Source organism: Dasypus novemcinctus, chromosome 7, assembly GCF_030445035.2.
Source record: "Dasypus novemcinctus isolate mDasNov1 chromosome 7, mDasNov1.1.hap2, whole genome shotgun sequence".
In the NCBI taxonomy this organism is placed as follows: domain Eukaryota; kingdom Metazoa; phylum Chordata; class Mammalia; order Cingulata; family Dasypodidae; genus Dasypus; species Dasypus novemcinctus.
In genome coordinates, this window is record NC_080679.1 from 7,813,439 (window position 1) to 7,829,088 (window position 15,650).

The 15,650-nt window shown below is 50.0% G+C and overlaps 1 protein-coding gene across 3 annotated transcripts in view; it reads right to left on the reverse strand.

Annotated features, from left to right (window-relative positions):
* The window catches only part of AGAP1 (ArfGAP with GTPase domain, ankyrin repeat and PH domain 1), a 617,334-nt gene that overhangs the window by 103,250 nt on the left and 498,434 nt on the right, over window positions 1-15,650 (reverse strand). Inside the window, exon 13 of one of the 3 annotated variants that reach the window (XM_058299852.2) lies at window positions 3,983-4,060. The exons of the other annotated variants lie outside the window; for them this stretch is intronic. Coding sequence (XP_058155835.1) covers window positions 3,983-4,060 — 78 coding nt within the window. The remainder of the gene's footprint in view (window positions 1-3,982; window positions 4,061-15,650) is intronic. 3 annotated transcript variants of the gene reach the window in all.

Sequence of the window (15,650 nt, forward strand, 5' to 3'; positions counted from 1 at the left end):
TGAAATTTTATTCTGCAAAAATAAGCAGAGCGTACACACCCCTGGAAGGGCCCGGCTACTCACGCGACTCACGGTGGGCGGCTGCGTAGAGGCCGGGGGTGGGATCTGCGGAGGACGCGTGATTCTGCTCTGGCCACCCTGCTCCCAAACGCTCCACGCAACCCGGCAAACACCCGCTCCTGGCCTTCGTCCGCGCGCCCCTCGGCGCGTTTGTAAACGAGGCCCCTGGGGATGACGAAAGATGCGGCCCCGGCCCACCGGGGCGAGTGGCGTCTGCGGCGCTGGAGGCCTTGGTAAGCAGGAGCCCGGCAGTCAGGGAAGCCAGACAAGGCAGGGGAGACCGTAAAATCGGACTCAAGGAGCCAGAGCCGGCCCCGCGGCGGGAGGCAGAGCTGCGCCGAGGACCCCGAGGACGGGCGCGAGCTGGCACCACTGTGCCGCCGGCCCCGCGGGGGCGCAGACCTGCCCGCCCTTGGCTTTGGACTTCTGGCCTCTAACGTGGTAGCCGATGCCCGCTGAGCCAGCCCTGCGTGGGCCTGTCAGAGCCACGCCGGCCGGGACGCTTCCCTTCCGGGCCGTCTTCTGCACGACGTCTGCTCTTCACTCGTTTACTGAGAGCTGACCGTTCCCAAACCTTCCTCAGCCACCTGGTCTTTCATTCCCGCCCACCGGGTTGGAGAAAGCGTGTGGGAGGCAGGTATTATTTGGAAAATAGCATCCTTTACATACCTTCCAGCACACTCACGGGCTTCAGAGACGGAAAAATCTAAAGTGCAACCTTGTTAAAAGGAAATGTCACCAATCTTGAGAGAGTTTAGCTTTTACAAAGTAACAGGTTTTAAAAGATAGTGCGATATAATATATGCGATGCAAGTGTCCTCCTTGTAGTCAGACACACCTAGGCCTGGTGGACAGAAGAGAGGGAGAGGATGACAGAAAATATCTGCTTCTTTTATAATCATGTTCATGTTACATGTTGCCCAAATAAGGAAACTTTTTTTTTTTTTTAAGGTACCGGGGGCTGAACCTGGGACCCTGGGAGTGGGAAGCTGGCGCTTGACCAGCTTCAGAAGAAACATCAGTTTCCCTGAGTTGGTTTTCTCGTTTGTTTTTCTTGTTGCTCCATTTTTTTTTTTTTCCCAGGATACAACGGGAACCAAACCCAGGACCTCCCGTGTGGGAGGCGGAAGCTCAATGACTTGAGCCACATCTGAATTTGTTTTTATCCCTCCTGACGAATATCTCTGGACTGTCCCCACGTGGATCCAAGGGGGTCCCAGACTTGGGGTGATTGGGATGCATGTCCAGCCACCGGAAGGTGCTTGTTGTTTGTCTTTCTGGAAGTTTCTTGACTAAACCCCACTTTTCTGGACTATAACCTACCTGCAGGGTGATGGCGAAGATGAAATGAAGTCATGGCATCTGGGGCTGGGACAGAGAGGACACAGAGGGAAAAGCGCTTTGGAGAGAACCCCGGCTCCAGGCTTAGTCTTGCCTGACTCCCGTGAAGGGCAGTCTCTGGGCGGGTCCCCAAACCTCTGAGCCGCACAATACAAAGCAGACGGGCCGTGGACACCCCGGGGCTGTGCTGAGAGCTGCGTGGAGGAGTGAGCCGCTCCAGTGGCCCAGCGAAGCTCAAGTTCTCCCTCTCCCCAGAAGAAGCCTTTGCGACCCAATGAATTTTGGTGTTTTCCTTTTTTTTTTTTTTTGGTATCTGCATAAATTACTCAAGGAGACCACTTTAAAAACACCCCATCTGGGGAACGGAACATTTACCCTAACACTCAAGACCTCAAAACACAAGTTAGATCATTCAAATTGATGATATAAATTTTCCTAAAGGATCGTTTTGCAGACGGTGAATAGGTGATGGCATTATATAGCAAAAGGCATTTTGATAATTTTATATAATTACATTAATTCGATAATGAAATGAGATTATTTGCATACAGATATTCATTTCTGAAAGAAACCCAAAATAAATGAAGAACGATCCTGTCACTCAATTTAAAAAATGACAAACATAACGGAAAACTGAACAGAAACCTACGATGACTGAGAAATAAAAAGAGGAGGGGGATTTGCTGTGCAGCCCTCCCTCCAGCACCCAGCACTGCCTCGAGCAGGGGTGGACATGGGGCTGAGGGCCCCAGGCGCGTGGTACCCGGGACTGGCAGATTTCAGGGGGCCACGGCACCAGGGCCCCTGCGGGGGACCCTCCTGTCAAAGGGTGGTGGGCGGCGCAGGTGCTGCCGTTACCTGATTGATTCAGGCCAAGAGGCCGGGCGTGCGCCCATTGTCTCCCCCAGCGCTACCCAGATCTGTGACTTCCCAGGCTTCAGCCCACCAGGGCGTCTGGGGGGGGAGGCCAGCAGCAGTCCCGGTTGGAAAGGGTCCTCAAGGCCAAGGGGCCCAAATGGGCACCTCCTCACTGTTCCCCAACGTGGTGTTTCAGCCACAGTGAAACCCTTCACCACCCCCCGCCCCCTTTTAGGGCCAGAGGTGAATAAGCAGATTTGTTGTGACAGATGCACACACGTACAAAAGAAGGACACATTTGGTAAGGACACGGGGCAGAGAAATGATATGCACTCTGAGTTGAAAAACGAACATTTTAAGAAATGGCCCATGAGTACGGGATACCCTTTAAAATGCAACAAAAATGATACTGAACGCGGCTGTTTCTGGAATTCTGTTCTTTTTTTTCTCTTTCTCTCTCGTTCTGTCTTTCCTGAATGCTTTAAAAGAAGATACCAATGGGGCCAAGCTTCATTGGTACCCTAACAGGCGACAGTTCTCCCTTGAGGAATGAAAAAAAAATCTGATTAAAAAAATGGCTCTTTAACAAGCCCCGGTGAAAATGGAGTTTTGTTTTCCAGATTCATTTTTTTTTTCCTGGCTGTGAGCAGGGCCTTCAGCAGTGAGTCAGGAGTAATTGTGAAAGGAGGGGAAAAAAAAGGCGGTGATATATAAATCAGCAAAGGTTAATGATGGGGATGTGAAGAGAGGGACCTGTTTACAGAAATAGCATGCAATTTAAAATTTACAAGAGATTTAATGCCACCGCTTGGCAATCGCTAAAATCAACAGCCCAGAAAACAGTGACATTAAGAAAAATATTACAGTTATAATCATCCCCAAATAAGTCAATTAGTGTTAGGGCACGAGCTTGCGATTACTTGACCCATTTGGCTTGCACTTAAGTGAAAAAATTTTCCCCCCATTATCCTGAGATCGCTGGATTGTGACCTGCTTTGCATCGCACGTCTCGTAACACCAGCCTCCCTTCCGTGTGCCGGGGCTGACGGCGGTGGATTTTCCTTGCCTGGCATCAAAATAATTCTGACCCTTGACATTTGTAATCATAAAAAAAAGGCAATTTATAATTGTGTTGTTCAAATGAAGGCGGGGGAAAAATTCAATCTGCTATTATACAAAAGCAATGACGGCTGTCTTCTGTGAAGAAAGCAACGCTAGTCAATTTGTGAACTTTGGCACCCGGTGACCTTTAGAAACACAACAATATACAGAATTTACAAGCGAGAGCAGCCCATGCAAATGACCCGGGCCTGCTGCCTTTGGATTCGAGCTGCAGAGAGCATTATGGAGAACGCTTCCACAAAACAAATTAAGATTGTTACTTAAATGTCACGGCACACCATTGTATTTGGCTACAGATCATTACACCTGATACCAACACTTTTAAAAACTGTAATAACTTGGGAAATATTACATTGAGTGCCCACATGTATAAAGGGAAAGAAGAAAGAGGAGAAAATGGGTTTCTGAAGTAATTTAAACATCGCTACTCTACGAGGGAAGGGAAAGGTCAGAATTTAAGTAAGCTGAAAAGGAACATGAATGGCAAAATAAAACACACAAACAAAACGATGGGACGACCACGAGAATGACTCTGCAAACACGAGGGGGAGGCATGCGGCCGGCGCCTGGCAGCCGGGGCCGCGCGGGAGGGCGGCGTTACCTTCAGTGTTGGTGCTGCTCGAGCTGTAAATATTGCGCAGGCTACCAACACGGTTTAGCTTCCATGCTTTGCGTTTGGCTGCATCCCGAGAGCAGAGGGGGGAGAGGGGGAGGAAGAGAGAAAACAGAAAGGAAAAGAAAACAAATGAAAAGGGGAGAAAAAGGAGCGTCAAAAGTCACGCGCGCAGTCACCTTGCAGGCGGCCGAGGCTCCCGCGAAGCAGGTGGGCGCAGGTGAGTGCAGGTGAACGCAGGTGGGCGCAGGTGAGGCTGCCCCGGCCCCGAGGGCCTGTCTTCACTCCATGGGGTAAACCCAGAGGAACTCAGGTCTGGGGAGTTACAAAAACCAATGCCCAGGCGAGGAGATCCATGCGGGCCCACAGGGCCCCGGGGCTACTGGAAAGGTGCGAGACTGGCCCCTTGCATGGGGGCTGGCAGCTCCTCTGGGTGAGCCTGGATGCCTGAACCTCAGCCTTTTGATTTGGTGAAATGCGGGGGCATGTCATGTCAAATCAAGAGGCCCGAGGAACGAGCAGTCACATCCGTAGCATGCTGCAAAAGGCCCTTACTAACCAGAGCTGTTAACAAGGGGCTTCCTTCCCCCGGCAGGGTCTGGGCAGGAATCGGCGCCGCCAGCACCGGCGTCGCTGAAGAGTGACGTCCTTCTCCCGCACACCAGGGCTGCTGGAGGCTCCGGCCGAGCTCCCAGGAACCCAGAGGCCGAACGCATCCCGAAGCGCTCGGCTCTTCCTGAGGAACGCGGCCCACAGAACGACACGGGGGCCGGTGAAACGCAGAACCAATGCCCGGTGGCCCTCACCGAGGGCGGCAGGAGCTCGCCAGAACCCCCCGAGCATCTCCTCTCCATGCCCTCATGCTGCAACCTCCCCACCGTCAGCTCTGTGACGCTGACCCCTGTGGCAAAGGAGGGGCCGACCTGGGAGGAGGTGCTTAGGAAGGCCCAAGCACTGAAAAGGCGGCTCCTGCGGGGCACATGTCCAGGCCAGGGGAAGACCTGGGCTGTGCCCGGTGAGCGGCACTGCCCCTCGTGGTCCTGGAGGGCGGGGGTCACCAGATCAATCTTCTCTATTCCCACAGCCTGGAAGTGGACCAGTCATCCGTGCCAGGAGGTCCAGCCTGGAGAGCCACTTGGTCGCTGTAGGTGGAGGGGGCACTCACCTGGCGCACAGGTGGGGCTGAGCCTCACGGCAGGTGTCCCGGCAGGAACTAGCCACGGGCCAGCTCCCTAACCCCAGGTGGCCCTGCTGTGGTGTCCTCAGAGCCAAAATGGCTGCGTGCGCCAGGCTGTGGGGTCCGAAAACGCCCTGGGCCCTCAGTTTATCTGTCTCGGGGGTAACCGGGCCTCCCGCCCTGCCTTCTGCGGCTGACGTGACTCTCCAGTACCTCTGTGCATATGGGATTTCTTTGTAGTGAGAATACAAACTCCGTGGTGAGAAACAGGAGAGTTTAAGGAGGCAAAGACAATTCTGAAATGCGCAACTGTATATTTAGGATGCAAATTTTCTATTAACAATGAGGGTAAAACTGGCCGCAATTTGGTTCGTTCTTGATGAAAAGTAATTTATAACTAGATGCTTCAGAATCATTTGATGGTTTGAAAACCCACAGAGAATTAAGAAGTATAACGTCCAAACCGAAGGGCATCAAAAGCTGGTGTCCAAGGCCCTTCTACAGCACGTGGTTCTAAACTTCAGTTTTCACGGGTGGGAGAGTTTCCCTTATCTCGACTTCCTCCAGGTGCCTTAACCACCTCTGAGGCCCCAAAGAAAACCCCACACCTGGGAAAGGGAACTTCAGGGACCCGCCCATGCCAAGGTCAGGCAGCAGACACAAGGAGAGTGGACGCGTCCCGGCCTTCCAATGTTTACATGAGAAATGGCCAGCGAGCGTTCACGGGACCCTCGGGTGCAATGGATGCCTTCCTACAAGTACGCGTGTGCTTAATTATTTCAACACACCGAAGTCTGGCGTCTGGACCAATATTTCACAACTTCCAGAAAGTAAGAGCCATAAAGAGGTGACATTCCTCAGCGTTCAAACTTACCTCTCTCCAAAGCATTTACATATAAATAGGCAGTGCCGAGGAGCGCCGCACCCTGTGCGAGGCACCGAGGCTCTGGTGCAGAAACCTCTTCCCTGGCCTGCTTTATGCTTTGCATTTTTCATATTCGAGTCTTCCATTCCTGGATGGATGTAGAAGCAGGAAGTGAACTTGTAGCCTGGTTTTTCTATTAACCTATTGATGAAATAATCAATTTTAATGCATAAGATGTCATGCCTTTTTCTTCCTTTTGAACAAATGGACGTTTTCTGGCTGATTCCGAGGGCCTGATCCGTGCATCTGTCTCCTGGGGCATTGATTGCTCTAAGGCCACTTGTTTAGAAGCTCCTCAACAGGAAAACGTGAGCGTATTATCATCAGTAAGGCCTCCGCTTCTGTCCAGTGCCGCTGCCCGGACTCTGAGGAACAGCTCTGGTGGGGGAGCCAGAGGCCCTGCACCCAGTGGGATGAGGACGACTCCCTCCCGTGCGGCCGGTGCGGTCCAGGGCTCGGGCTGGGATGCGTCCCTCACCCCAGTCTGGGCCCCACGCCTCTGGAGCAGGTGGGCACCCTTCTCCGTCCCCCACCCCTAGGCAGGCACTCTTGAGGCTCTCATGAGGACTTTTCTGGATAATCTTTCTTTTAATGAAAAAATTTTTAGCTTTTTTGACTTTTGGAAATACAGTTTCTTCCTACACGGCACAAGGCTGACTTGTTCGGATTTGGCAGCTTATGCCACCTCTCGCAAAAACAACGACTCAGGCCAGAATCTCGCCTGCTGGTGGGCGACGAGTGCTGGTGGGCGGAGTGCCCACGGGGCTGCTCTGCCCGTGGGACAAGCCGCCGTCTCTCAGTCAGTTGGCTGTCACCGCGCCTTTCAGAGCGACTCAAGTGGCACGGCGTCCTGCATGGTCTCAAAGGCTGGCAGCCACAAACGCAAGCCCAGTGGCACACGTCATTTCAGACCTAGCACAGGCCACCTGTCGGCCGGAATGCAGGTGGCGGCTGGAGCGTCTCCCGCTGCAGCGTGCAAATTAAACAGCGCCCTCTGAGGCCCACCCTGGCTCGCCAGCAACCCGCGGGCTCCGGAAAGGACGCTTCCAAACACGGGGCCAGAATGTGAATGTGGTCGAGCCAGGACGGCGGCCTGATGAGCACCGCCAGAGGGCTATGGGGGAAACACGGTTGATGGTCACGAGGCGGAGAGAGTCGTAAATGCATCTTCCTATCGGAAGGGGATGTACTTTCCAAGCGCTGAAAGGATCAAAACTTGGAAAAGCACAGTTCTTTAATACAGGCCACAGACTTGCGCCGCGCCCCGCCTTCCCTCCAAAACTGCCCTGCCATCTAAGGGTAATGACAGTTTCATTTATTTCTCTTTAATTTGAAAAAAAAAAAAAAGAGGTATAAAATGAACAGAGGGCTCTTCCTGCAGATGAAAGCTCAGGGCATCACTAGTAAACTTCACAAGGCAATCTTGAAATTACAGAGAGGAAAAAGAGAGGTGATTTTCTAGTACCGAAACACGAATGTAGGGAAGTAGATATGGCTCGATGGACAGAGCTTCCGCCTACCATATAGGAGGCCCAGGGTTTGATCCCCAGGGCCTCCTGGCCCATATGGTGAGCTGGCCCACGTGCAGTGCTGCCATGTGCAAGGAGTGGCCCCCGCAAAAGGAGTGCAGCCCTGTGCAGGAGGGCAGGCTGCCCAGGGGTAGAGCTGCCTACACGGAGAGCTGACGCAGCAAGATGATGCAACAACAAAAAAAGAGACACAGAGAAGAGACAATATGAGATGCAGCAAACTAGGGAGCTGAGGTGGAGCAAGACAATGGTCACCTCTCTCCCACTCCTGAGGGTCCCAGGATGGGTTCTCAGAGCCGCCTAATGAGAATACAACAGACACAGAAGAATACATGGCGGATGGACACAGAGAGCAGACAAGGGGGCGGGGGGGGGGGGGGAGGAGGCGGCGGGGGAATAAGGGAAAAAAAAAGAGAAAAAAATTTTAAAGAAATACGAGGGAAGCGGACTTGGCCCAGTGGTTAGGGCATCCATCTACTATATGGGAAGCCGCGGTTCAAACCCCGGGCCTCCTTGACCCATGTGGAGCTGGTCCATGTGCAGTGCTGATGCGCGCAAGGAGTGCCCTGCCATGCAGGGGTGTCCCCCGCGCGTAGGGGAGCCCCACGGACAAGGAGTGCACCCCATAAGGAGAGCCGCCCAGCATGAAAGAAAGTGCAGCCTGCCCAGGAGTGACACCGCACACACGGAGAACTGACCCAGCAAGAGGATGCAACGAAAAGAAACACAGATTCCCGGTGCCGCTGATAAGGATAGCAGTCACCACAGAAGAACACACAGTGAATGAACACAGAGAGCAGACAACTGGGGGGGGAGGGGGGAAGGGAGAGAAATAAATAAAAAAAATAAATCTTAAAAAAAAACCAAACGAGTGTAGACACGAGTACTAGCACATTCAAGGGGGATGCTCAGAACAGCCTAGGACACCCCCTTCCCCGGAGGCGGCCTGGCGAGGTCTACGGCAGGGGCTTGCTTGCGCAGGGGGCGAGTGGGGCATCTCGCTCGGACGGAACACCCTGAGCTGGACCTGGCAGGGGAGACAGGCTGATGGAAACCTTAGTTCTCAGGAGCCCTTCTTTAAGGTGTCCGGGATTTACCAACAACAAATTCTGTGTCTGGAGGACAACACGAGGTAAGGCACAGCACGCCTGACTCCTCCTAATTACTAACAGACAGGCTCAATCTTTTCAAGGGGGGTGTGTGTGTGCGTGCAAATAATGGCCTGCCACTAAGTTACAATAGCTGGAAATCATTTAAAGTTAACGACTCCCAATTATTTTACATCTCCTTATTTTTGTAAGCGACAGCTTTTCAGATGTGTTTGTGCAATCGGGGTGGGGGTAGGGGAGGGAGAACGGGACCTAAAATTTTAGGGCAAAACTTCTGTTATTTTGTTTCTCTAAAGCACATTTTTCTTTTACCCTGCCAATTAGCATGCCAAGGCCTGGGAACTAATCGCAGACGGCAGGTCTTCAACGTGAGGCTCTTCTGACTAGCTCCTTATAAGCGGGAGAAAAATATCCTTTAGTCGGCTGGCACGCTCACGCAGGCAGGGCTTTATCCTAAACGCTTCCCCCATCGCTGCAGCATGAAACCACAGGCTTATTAATGTCACCTCTGGACTCCTACTGACAGCACTCTTTGTTGATTAGATAAATATTCCTCAGATAGCTGATTAAAAAATGACGCAGCCGCCAGGCTGCACGGCCAAGCCTCGCCAGCCATGTTGGGCATGAGAGTGCGCGAGGCTTACACGCACGGCGCGAGCCGGCCGGGCTGGCTACATGAGGCACCCCGCGGCCCTCGGCGCCAATTAGGGGACCCGATGGGATCTTTCTACCCATGCAGAAGGGCCGGGCTGAAGAGGGGTTGCCGCTCAGTCCTGACAATGTCTTGTCTCAACCGCCCCATCCCCTTTCCCTGGAAGGGAAGTCAAACGATAACCCAGGCAGGTGAGGCGCCTCCTCCCCCACTCGGGACTTGCATTCATTTGTTTCTGAAGCCGCCGGGGGCGCAGGGCAGGGCTCAGGCCGCGCACAGCGCCGGGGCACGGCAGAGAAAGCGCGGTCCCCGGGAGCCTCCGCAGGCGCGCGGGTTCTGTGGCTGCTTTGTGCGTTGCCACTGTAGCCCGCTTGGCATCCCGTGATGTTTTGTCGGTGGCGATTTCATTCTGAGGTTAGAGATTGGGGATTTCTTTTGTGCTGGCCATTTGAACGTTCATTTGCTCGACGAGGCAGTGCAAATGTTCTGTTCGTGTATAAAAGCGGTGGATTTTTTTCCTTGTTCTCTTTTTCCATAAGACGCAACCCCGAAGATTCTTACTCTATGTGAACTCACTACTTTAGCTGTGAAGGGGCTTGACATGATGGTCGCTTCCTAGAGGCGACCACACAGAGAAGGAGTCATGTCGAAACGTCCGATAAAAGGGCCTTTGAAAGGATTAAACAAAACCTGAGGCCAAGCAAACAGAGGACGTATGTGCAGGAAGCAAAATAACTTCGTCCTATCCGTTTCTGGAACAACTAGTATTCTTTCTGTAATTTTAAAGCTGCTGAAGATAAAATACCTAACTAAATAACTCATAAAATAAGCAATCGCACCTTAATTACAAGATTGTAATCCAATTTCCAATAACTCATAATGGCTTTCTTTACAGGAAGTACAATTTCCATATTGGTGGCTTCGTTAGAGCTCTCACAATTTGAAAACTGCCGAGGGCTTCTACATAGTGGGCTAATGTAGGCACGCACAGGAAATACCATTAACCCCGGAAAACAGTGAAAATAAAAACTAAGCAAAAACTCCAGGATACGCCATAAAACTAGAAGTTCCAATTAGGTAGAGAGTAGGTTTCCCTTTCGGCCTAGAAACTACTGAGCTGCAGATCATGGGTTCGACTGTATCCAGATTTAATTGGTTATTTCAGTATAAGAGCGAGGGTAAAACTTCTTAAGATGGATTAAAATAAGAAGTGAGTTGAAGTAGAAGAGACCCTTTTCTTGACAAATTAGTAATGCAGATGTGTCGTTTGGCACATTCTCAGATGCAGATTAGATATGTGCCAGGCAGAAACTTCTCTGCATGTCTTCATGGAGAAGGAATGGCTATGGGTGGGGGACGGGGGGTGGTTTATTAGGAAACTGAAAGGGGGGTTCAGTGGCCTCTTGGATTCACTGTCTTCTGGGGATATGACACGAGCATGAGAGCAGAAACTGATGATGACTTGGGGGGCAGGGACCCTATGCATTACAAAGAATAATCTGCTTTTTTAGGTCTAGTTACTCAGATGAACTGTGCCAACTGTACTCCACACATTTAATACTAGAGGATTAAACACCTAGTATTAAAAAAATACACATACATCAAACCAAATTCTCACATCAGAAAAACGTTAAGTCCAGATCAATAATTCCAGGCTGGGCATGTGCGTAAAACGCACCTTTTGTGTTCGACTGTGTTGGCACAGCCGAGCGGTGGCGGCGCTGGGGGCGCAGGAAGCTGCCCGCCCTCCACCCCGGGCGCATCTGAGAGTCCACGCACGGTTCTGGGCTGTGCCTGGAGCGGATGGCGGCCCACCGGGCCTTCCTGAGACAGAAATCAATGATAATGGGAACCATGCATTTTTTTTCATTTTGCTCTTTTTTTCTTTCCTTTCCTCATTTTCCCCTCATCCTCCTCCAGCAGAATATATCACAAGGCATTTATGGATTTTTTTTTTTTTAAACAAAAAGTCTTTCCCAACAATTCCAGAAAAAGATTGTTTTTTAATAAAGCTTTAAATTGTGCTATCCTATTTCAAAGGCAATGAGCAGTTAAAGCAACTAATCAAAGGTATAATTATTTAATGACTGCTCCTCATGCTCTCGCACAGCTGTAATTGCAGAGCTGTGATCACTGGACCACCAACCGGCCTTAACAATGGCAAACAACCGCCCTTCCAGGAGCATTTGATCTACCATCTTTGTAGTCTAGTTTCAACAGCTACCAGGGGTTGAAGCGATACATTTCAGGGTTATTTGGTCAATCACATTCCCCTTGTATGTGGCCACCTGTATTGGAGGTTGTGAAAATAGATACTAGAAAACATTTTCTAGCCTTTTGCATTTAAGAAGGAATTCGGTGGAAATTCCCAGTGGTATCCTGATTTCCAGGAAAAGTCATGGAAGCCATATGATACAAGGTATTTATTTAGTCAGTGAAGTGCAAAGATCAGAGCAGGAAAACAAAAGAATCACTCTAAGCTTCTGACTGTTCTACCTATTATGGAATGCACTGCTTTAAACACTGTATCAGACCTTTTCACCAAAACACCCCTTTGGCCATAGCTTGACAGCTTTTCAGCTCCTTGGTCATTAACAGTGATTAAACAAGGTCATGCTACTAGGAGGGTCTGGAAAAGTACTGTAGTGCTAAGGACACCACACAGTAATGACAAAGTTCCCATTCTTTCAATTTAAAAATAAAATTAAATATGCCAACTTTACTTAAGTTTAAGAAATAAAGCATTGGGAGGCCACTTTAATGTTGCTGCAGCAGCAAAGTTCATTTCATATTAAATTAAGAATAGGTCACAGCCAATCTAACCATCCTTTCCACGTTTCATTTAAAGCTCTTATCCATCAACATGCATGATTACCACACTTAGAAATTTAGCTCTGATATAGACCTGTATTACTTTTAAAAAAAAAATGTTCTTTTGTAGTACTTTTAAAAATAGATTGTTATTTATTTCCCCCTCCACCCCACGTTGTCTGCTCTCTGTGTCCATTTGCTCTGTGTTCTTCTGTGTCTGCTTGCGTTCTCATTGGGCGGCTCCGGGAACTGATCCTGGGACCTTCTGGAGTGTGAGAGAGGCGATCATTCTCTCGCGCCACCTCAGCTCTCTGTTCTGCTGCGTCTCTTACTGTTTCTCCTCTGTGTCTCTTGTTGCATCATCTTGCTGCACCACTCTCCACACTGGCTGGCACTCCTGCTCAGGGCGGCATTCCCACATGGGGTGGCACACCCATGTGGTTGGCATTCTGCACGGGCCAGCTCGCCCTCACCAGCAGGCCCTTACACATTGAACCCTGGACCTCCTATATGGTAAACGAGAGCCCAACAGCTTGAGCCACATCCGTTTCCCTGTACTACTTTTTAATGTAATACTGACATAGTTTTCAGAATTGTCTCTTTTAACCCATTGCATCAAGGCAGTGGTGTAGTATAGTTGTAACCATTACTTCCTGTTAAATACTTAGTTGTTTCCAATTTTTTGCTATTAAAAATATTATAATCCGTTTAATTTAACATAGAAACAGATGGTTCCATATAGAAAAATTCATAGATGTGTATATATATGGGTTAGTACACACACACATACACACACACTACTTTGCGCTGTCAGTTGAGAGAAACTTAAAGAAAGGATCCTGCAGTAGCATCGAACACACCTCACACCCCCCAGATCTGGGTTTCTAAGACCGGTCTCTGATAAATAGAACCAGAACTCCTTGTGAGAAAGGGTTGATACTAGGACTGGAGCAGAGAATATACAAGATGAACCTGCAGCATCTTACTGTGCTGGAAAGTAAGGAAGCAGACAAAGAAACAAGGGCACAAATACAGAGGTATGTCAAAGAGGCATAGAAGCCACTGCAAGAGCCCCCAGTGGCCACAGCCAGGACAGTTTGAGCAATAGAATGAAAAAGTATTGGGTTTTAACCCAGAGCCCGAAAGAAATATTCATGAGTCCATAGTGATACAAATAACTAAATGACCGAACTAACCAAATGGGAGAGAAGATACAAATCTCCCACACAGAAGAATTCCAAAGAAATTACGTATGTACGCGATCCTCAAGCAGGTGGAGCCCAGCTCCCCTCTCCAGCGCCGGCTGTGCGTGGTGGCTCCCCCCAAAGCAGACAGAGCGGGCGGGCGTGGGTGGAGGGTGACTTTATAGTGCAGCACCCCGAAAACCCTGCCTCGGTTGACAGCATGCCTCCCTGACGTGCTGTGATGGAGAGGGCACTGTCCCTCTGGGCGCTTCCTCTCCACAACTATCAATCCCACTGTCATCATGAGAAAACATCAAGCAAATTCCAACCGAGGGGCAGCCTACAAAATGTCTGACCTGTAACCCTCAAACCGTCAAGGCCATCGGTAAGAAGCCAAGACGGAGACACCGCCGCAGCCGAGAGGTGCCTATGGAGACGTGGCGGGTCAGTGTCACGTGGGACCTGCCTGGGGGCCGGGGACCGAAAAGGACCATCGGTAAAAACAAGGAAACCTGAAGAAACGTTGGACTTTAAGTCACAATAATGTATCAAATTGGCTTGTTAATTTTAAGAAAGGTCCCATATTAATGTTAAGATGTAAATAAGAGGGAACGCTGTGTGTGTCTGCAGGGAGGGGGCTATGGGAACTCTGTACTAGCTCCTCAAGTTGTCTGCAGATTCAAAACTGTTCTAGACAATAAAATCTGTTCAAATACTCTAGAAAGTATCTTTGGGAGGAAACAATTTCTCTCCCATTCCCTCTCGCTCTTTTCTTCTGCGGTACCAGGGGTGGAGGAGTGAACGCGGCCCTCCAAAGTGGGAAGCCGGCGCTCCACTGCTGAGCCACACTGGCTTCCTTGAGTTGGCTTTGTCGTTTATTTGCTTGTTTGGCTTTTTAGTTGCTGTTCTTTATTTTAAGTTCTGAACCCAGAACCTCCCATGTAGGAAGCAGGTGCTCAACCGCTCGACCATCTGCTCCCCATCCCATTCTCTTTCATTTTTTCCTGAGGATGGAACGCCAGGAGTGACGTTCCTGAATCAAAGGCCAGGGCTATCAGACAGGTGGATAGCTATGGGAAGAACTACTATCTTGTCACAATGTATCATTCATTCTACTCATTGGATCAACAACGTTGACAAAGAAAAAGCAACCAGAAGCCTTCGTGGGCTGACCAATGTACGAGGCGTGGACTCGTGAGCTCTTCCTCGAGGAATGCCCACCTGGCACCTGTGACTGAAAGACGCTGCAGTCTTAGCACAGGCCCCGGCACGTGTCTGTTACTGAGTCTTTAGAGGCCGTCGTCTACCAATGCCACTGTGCCATGGCCTGGTCTTCACTGGGTATTATGACCTGGGAATGGCTTTTTGTCCTTTAACGGATTATGAGGCATACGTCACCAAAGCACCAAAGCGTACCAAAGCACTTGAAGAGCCTGGAAACTTTTAGGATTAGCTTGCGATGATAAGGAAGTGAGCTTGAGCCAATGAGATTAAAAACAAAAAGTCTGTGCTTACATAGAATTTAGACAAGCAGTTTCTACTCAGTACAATAAAATCACCTTTTAATTAAGTGATAGGATTTATTTTTTAAAGATTTATTTTTATTTATTTCTCTCCCCTTCCCCTCCCTCAGTTGTCTGCTCTCTGTGTCCATTTTGCTGTGTGTTTTTCTGTGACCGCTTCTATCCTTATCAGCGGCACCGGGAATCTGTGTTTCTTTTTGCTGCATCAGCTCCTGTGTGCGGTGTCATTCCTGGGCAGGCTGCATCTTCTTTCGCACTGGGTGGCTCTCCTTACGGGGTGCACTCCTTGCGCATGGGGCTTCCCTACGCAGGGGACAACACCGCGTGGCAGGGCACTCCTTACGCACATCAGCATTGCACACGGGCCAGCTCCACACAGGTCAAGGAGGTCTGGGGTTTGAACCATGGGCCTCCCAGGTGGTAGACGGATGCCCTAACCACTGGGCCAAGTCCGCTTCCAAAGTGATAGGATTGAATAGAATCGAGGACTTGAGTGGGTTAAGCTGGCTTCCTGAGATTCACTGAGGCACCTCCAGGGTAATTCACCCACTCTGGGAAAGTCTGAACACAGGAATGGCCTCAAGACTCCAAGTGCTATAGTCAGAACACAAAATTAGCACCTTTTCTTAAACAGAGGACAACACTGATAAAGCTATATAATATAAAAAGACGTTTGCAATCACCAATGCGTTCAGAAAATATTGTCCTAAATCAGACTATTTCACTTGAGCACAAGATTTGCAGTG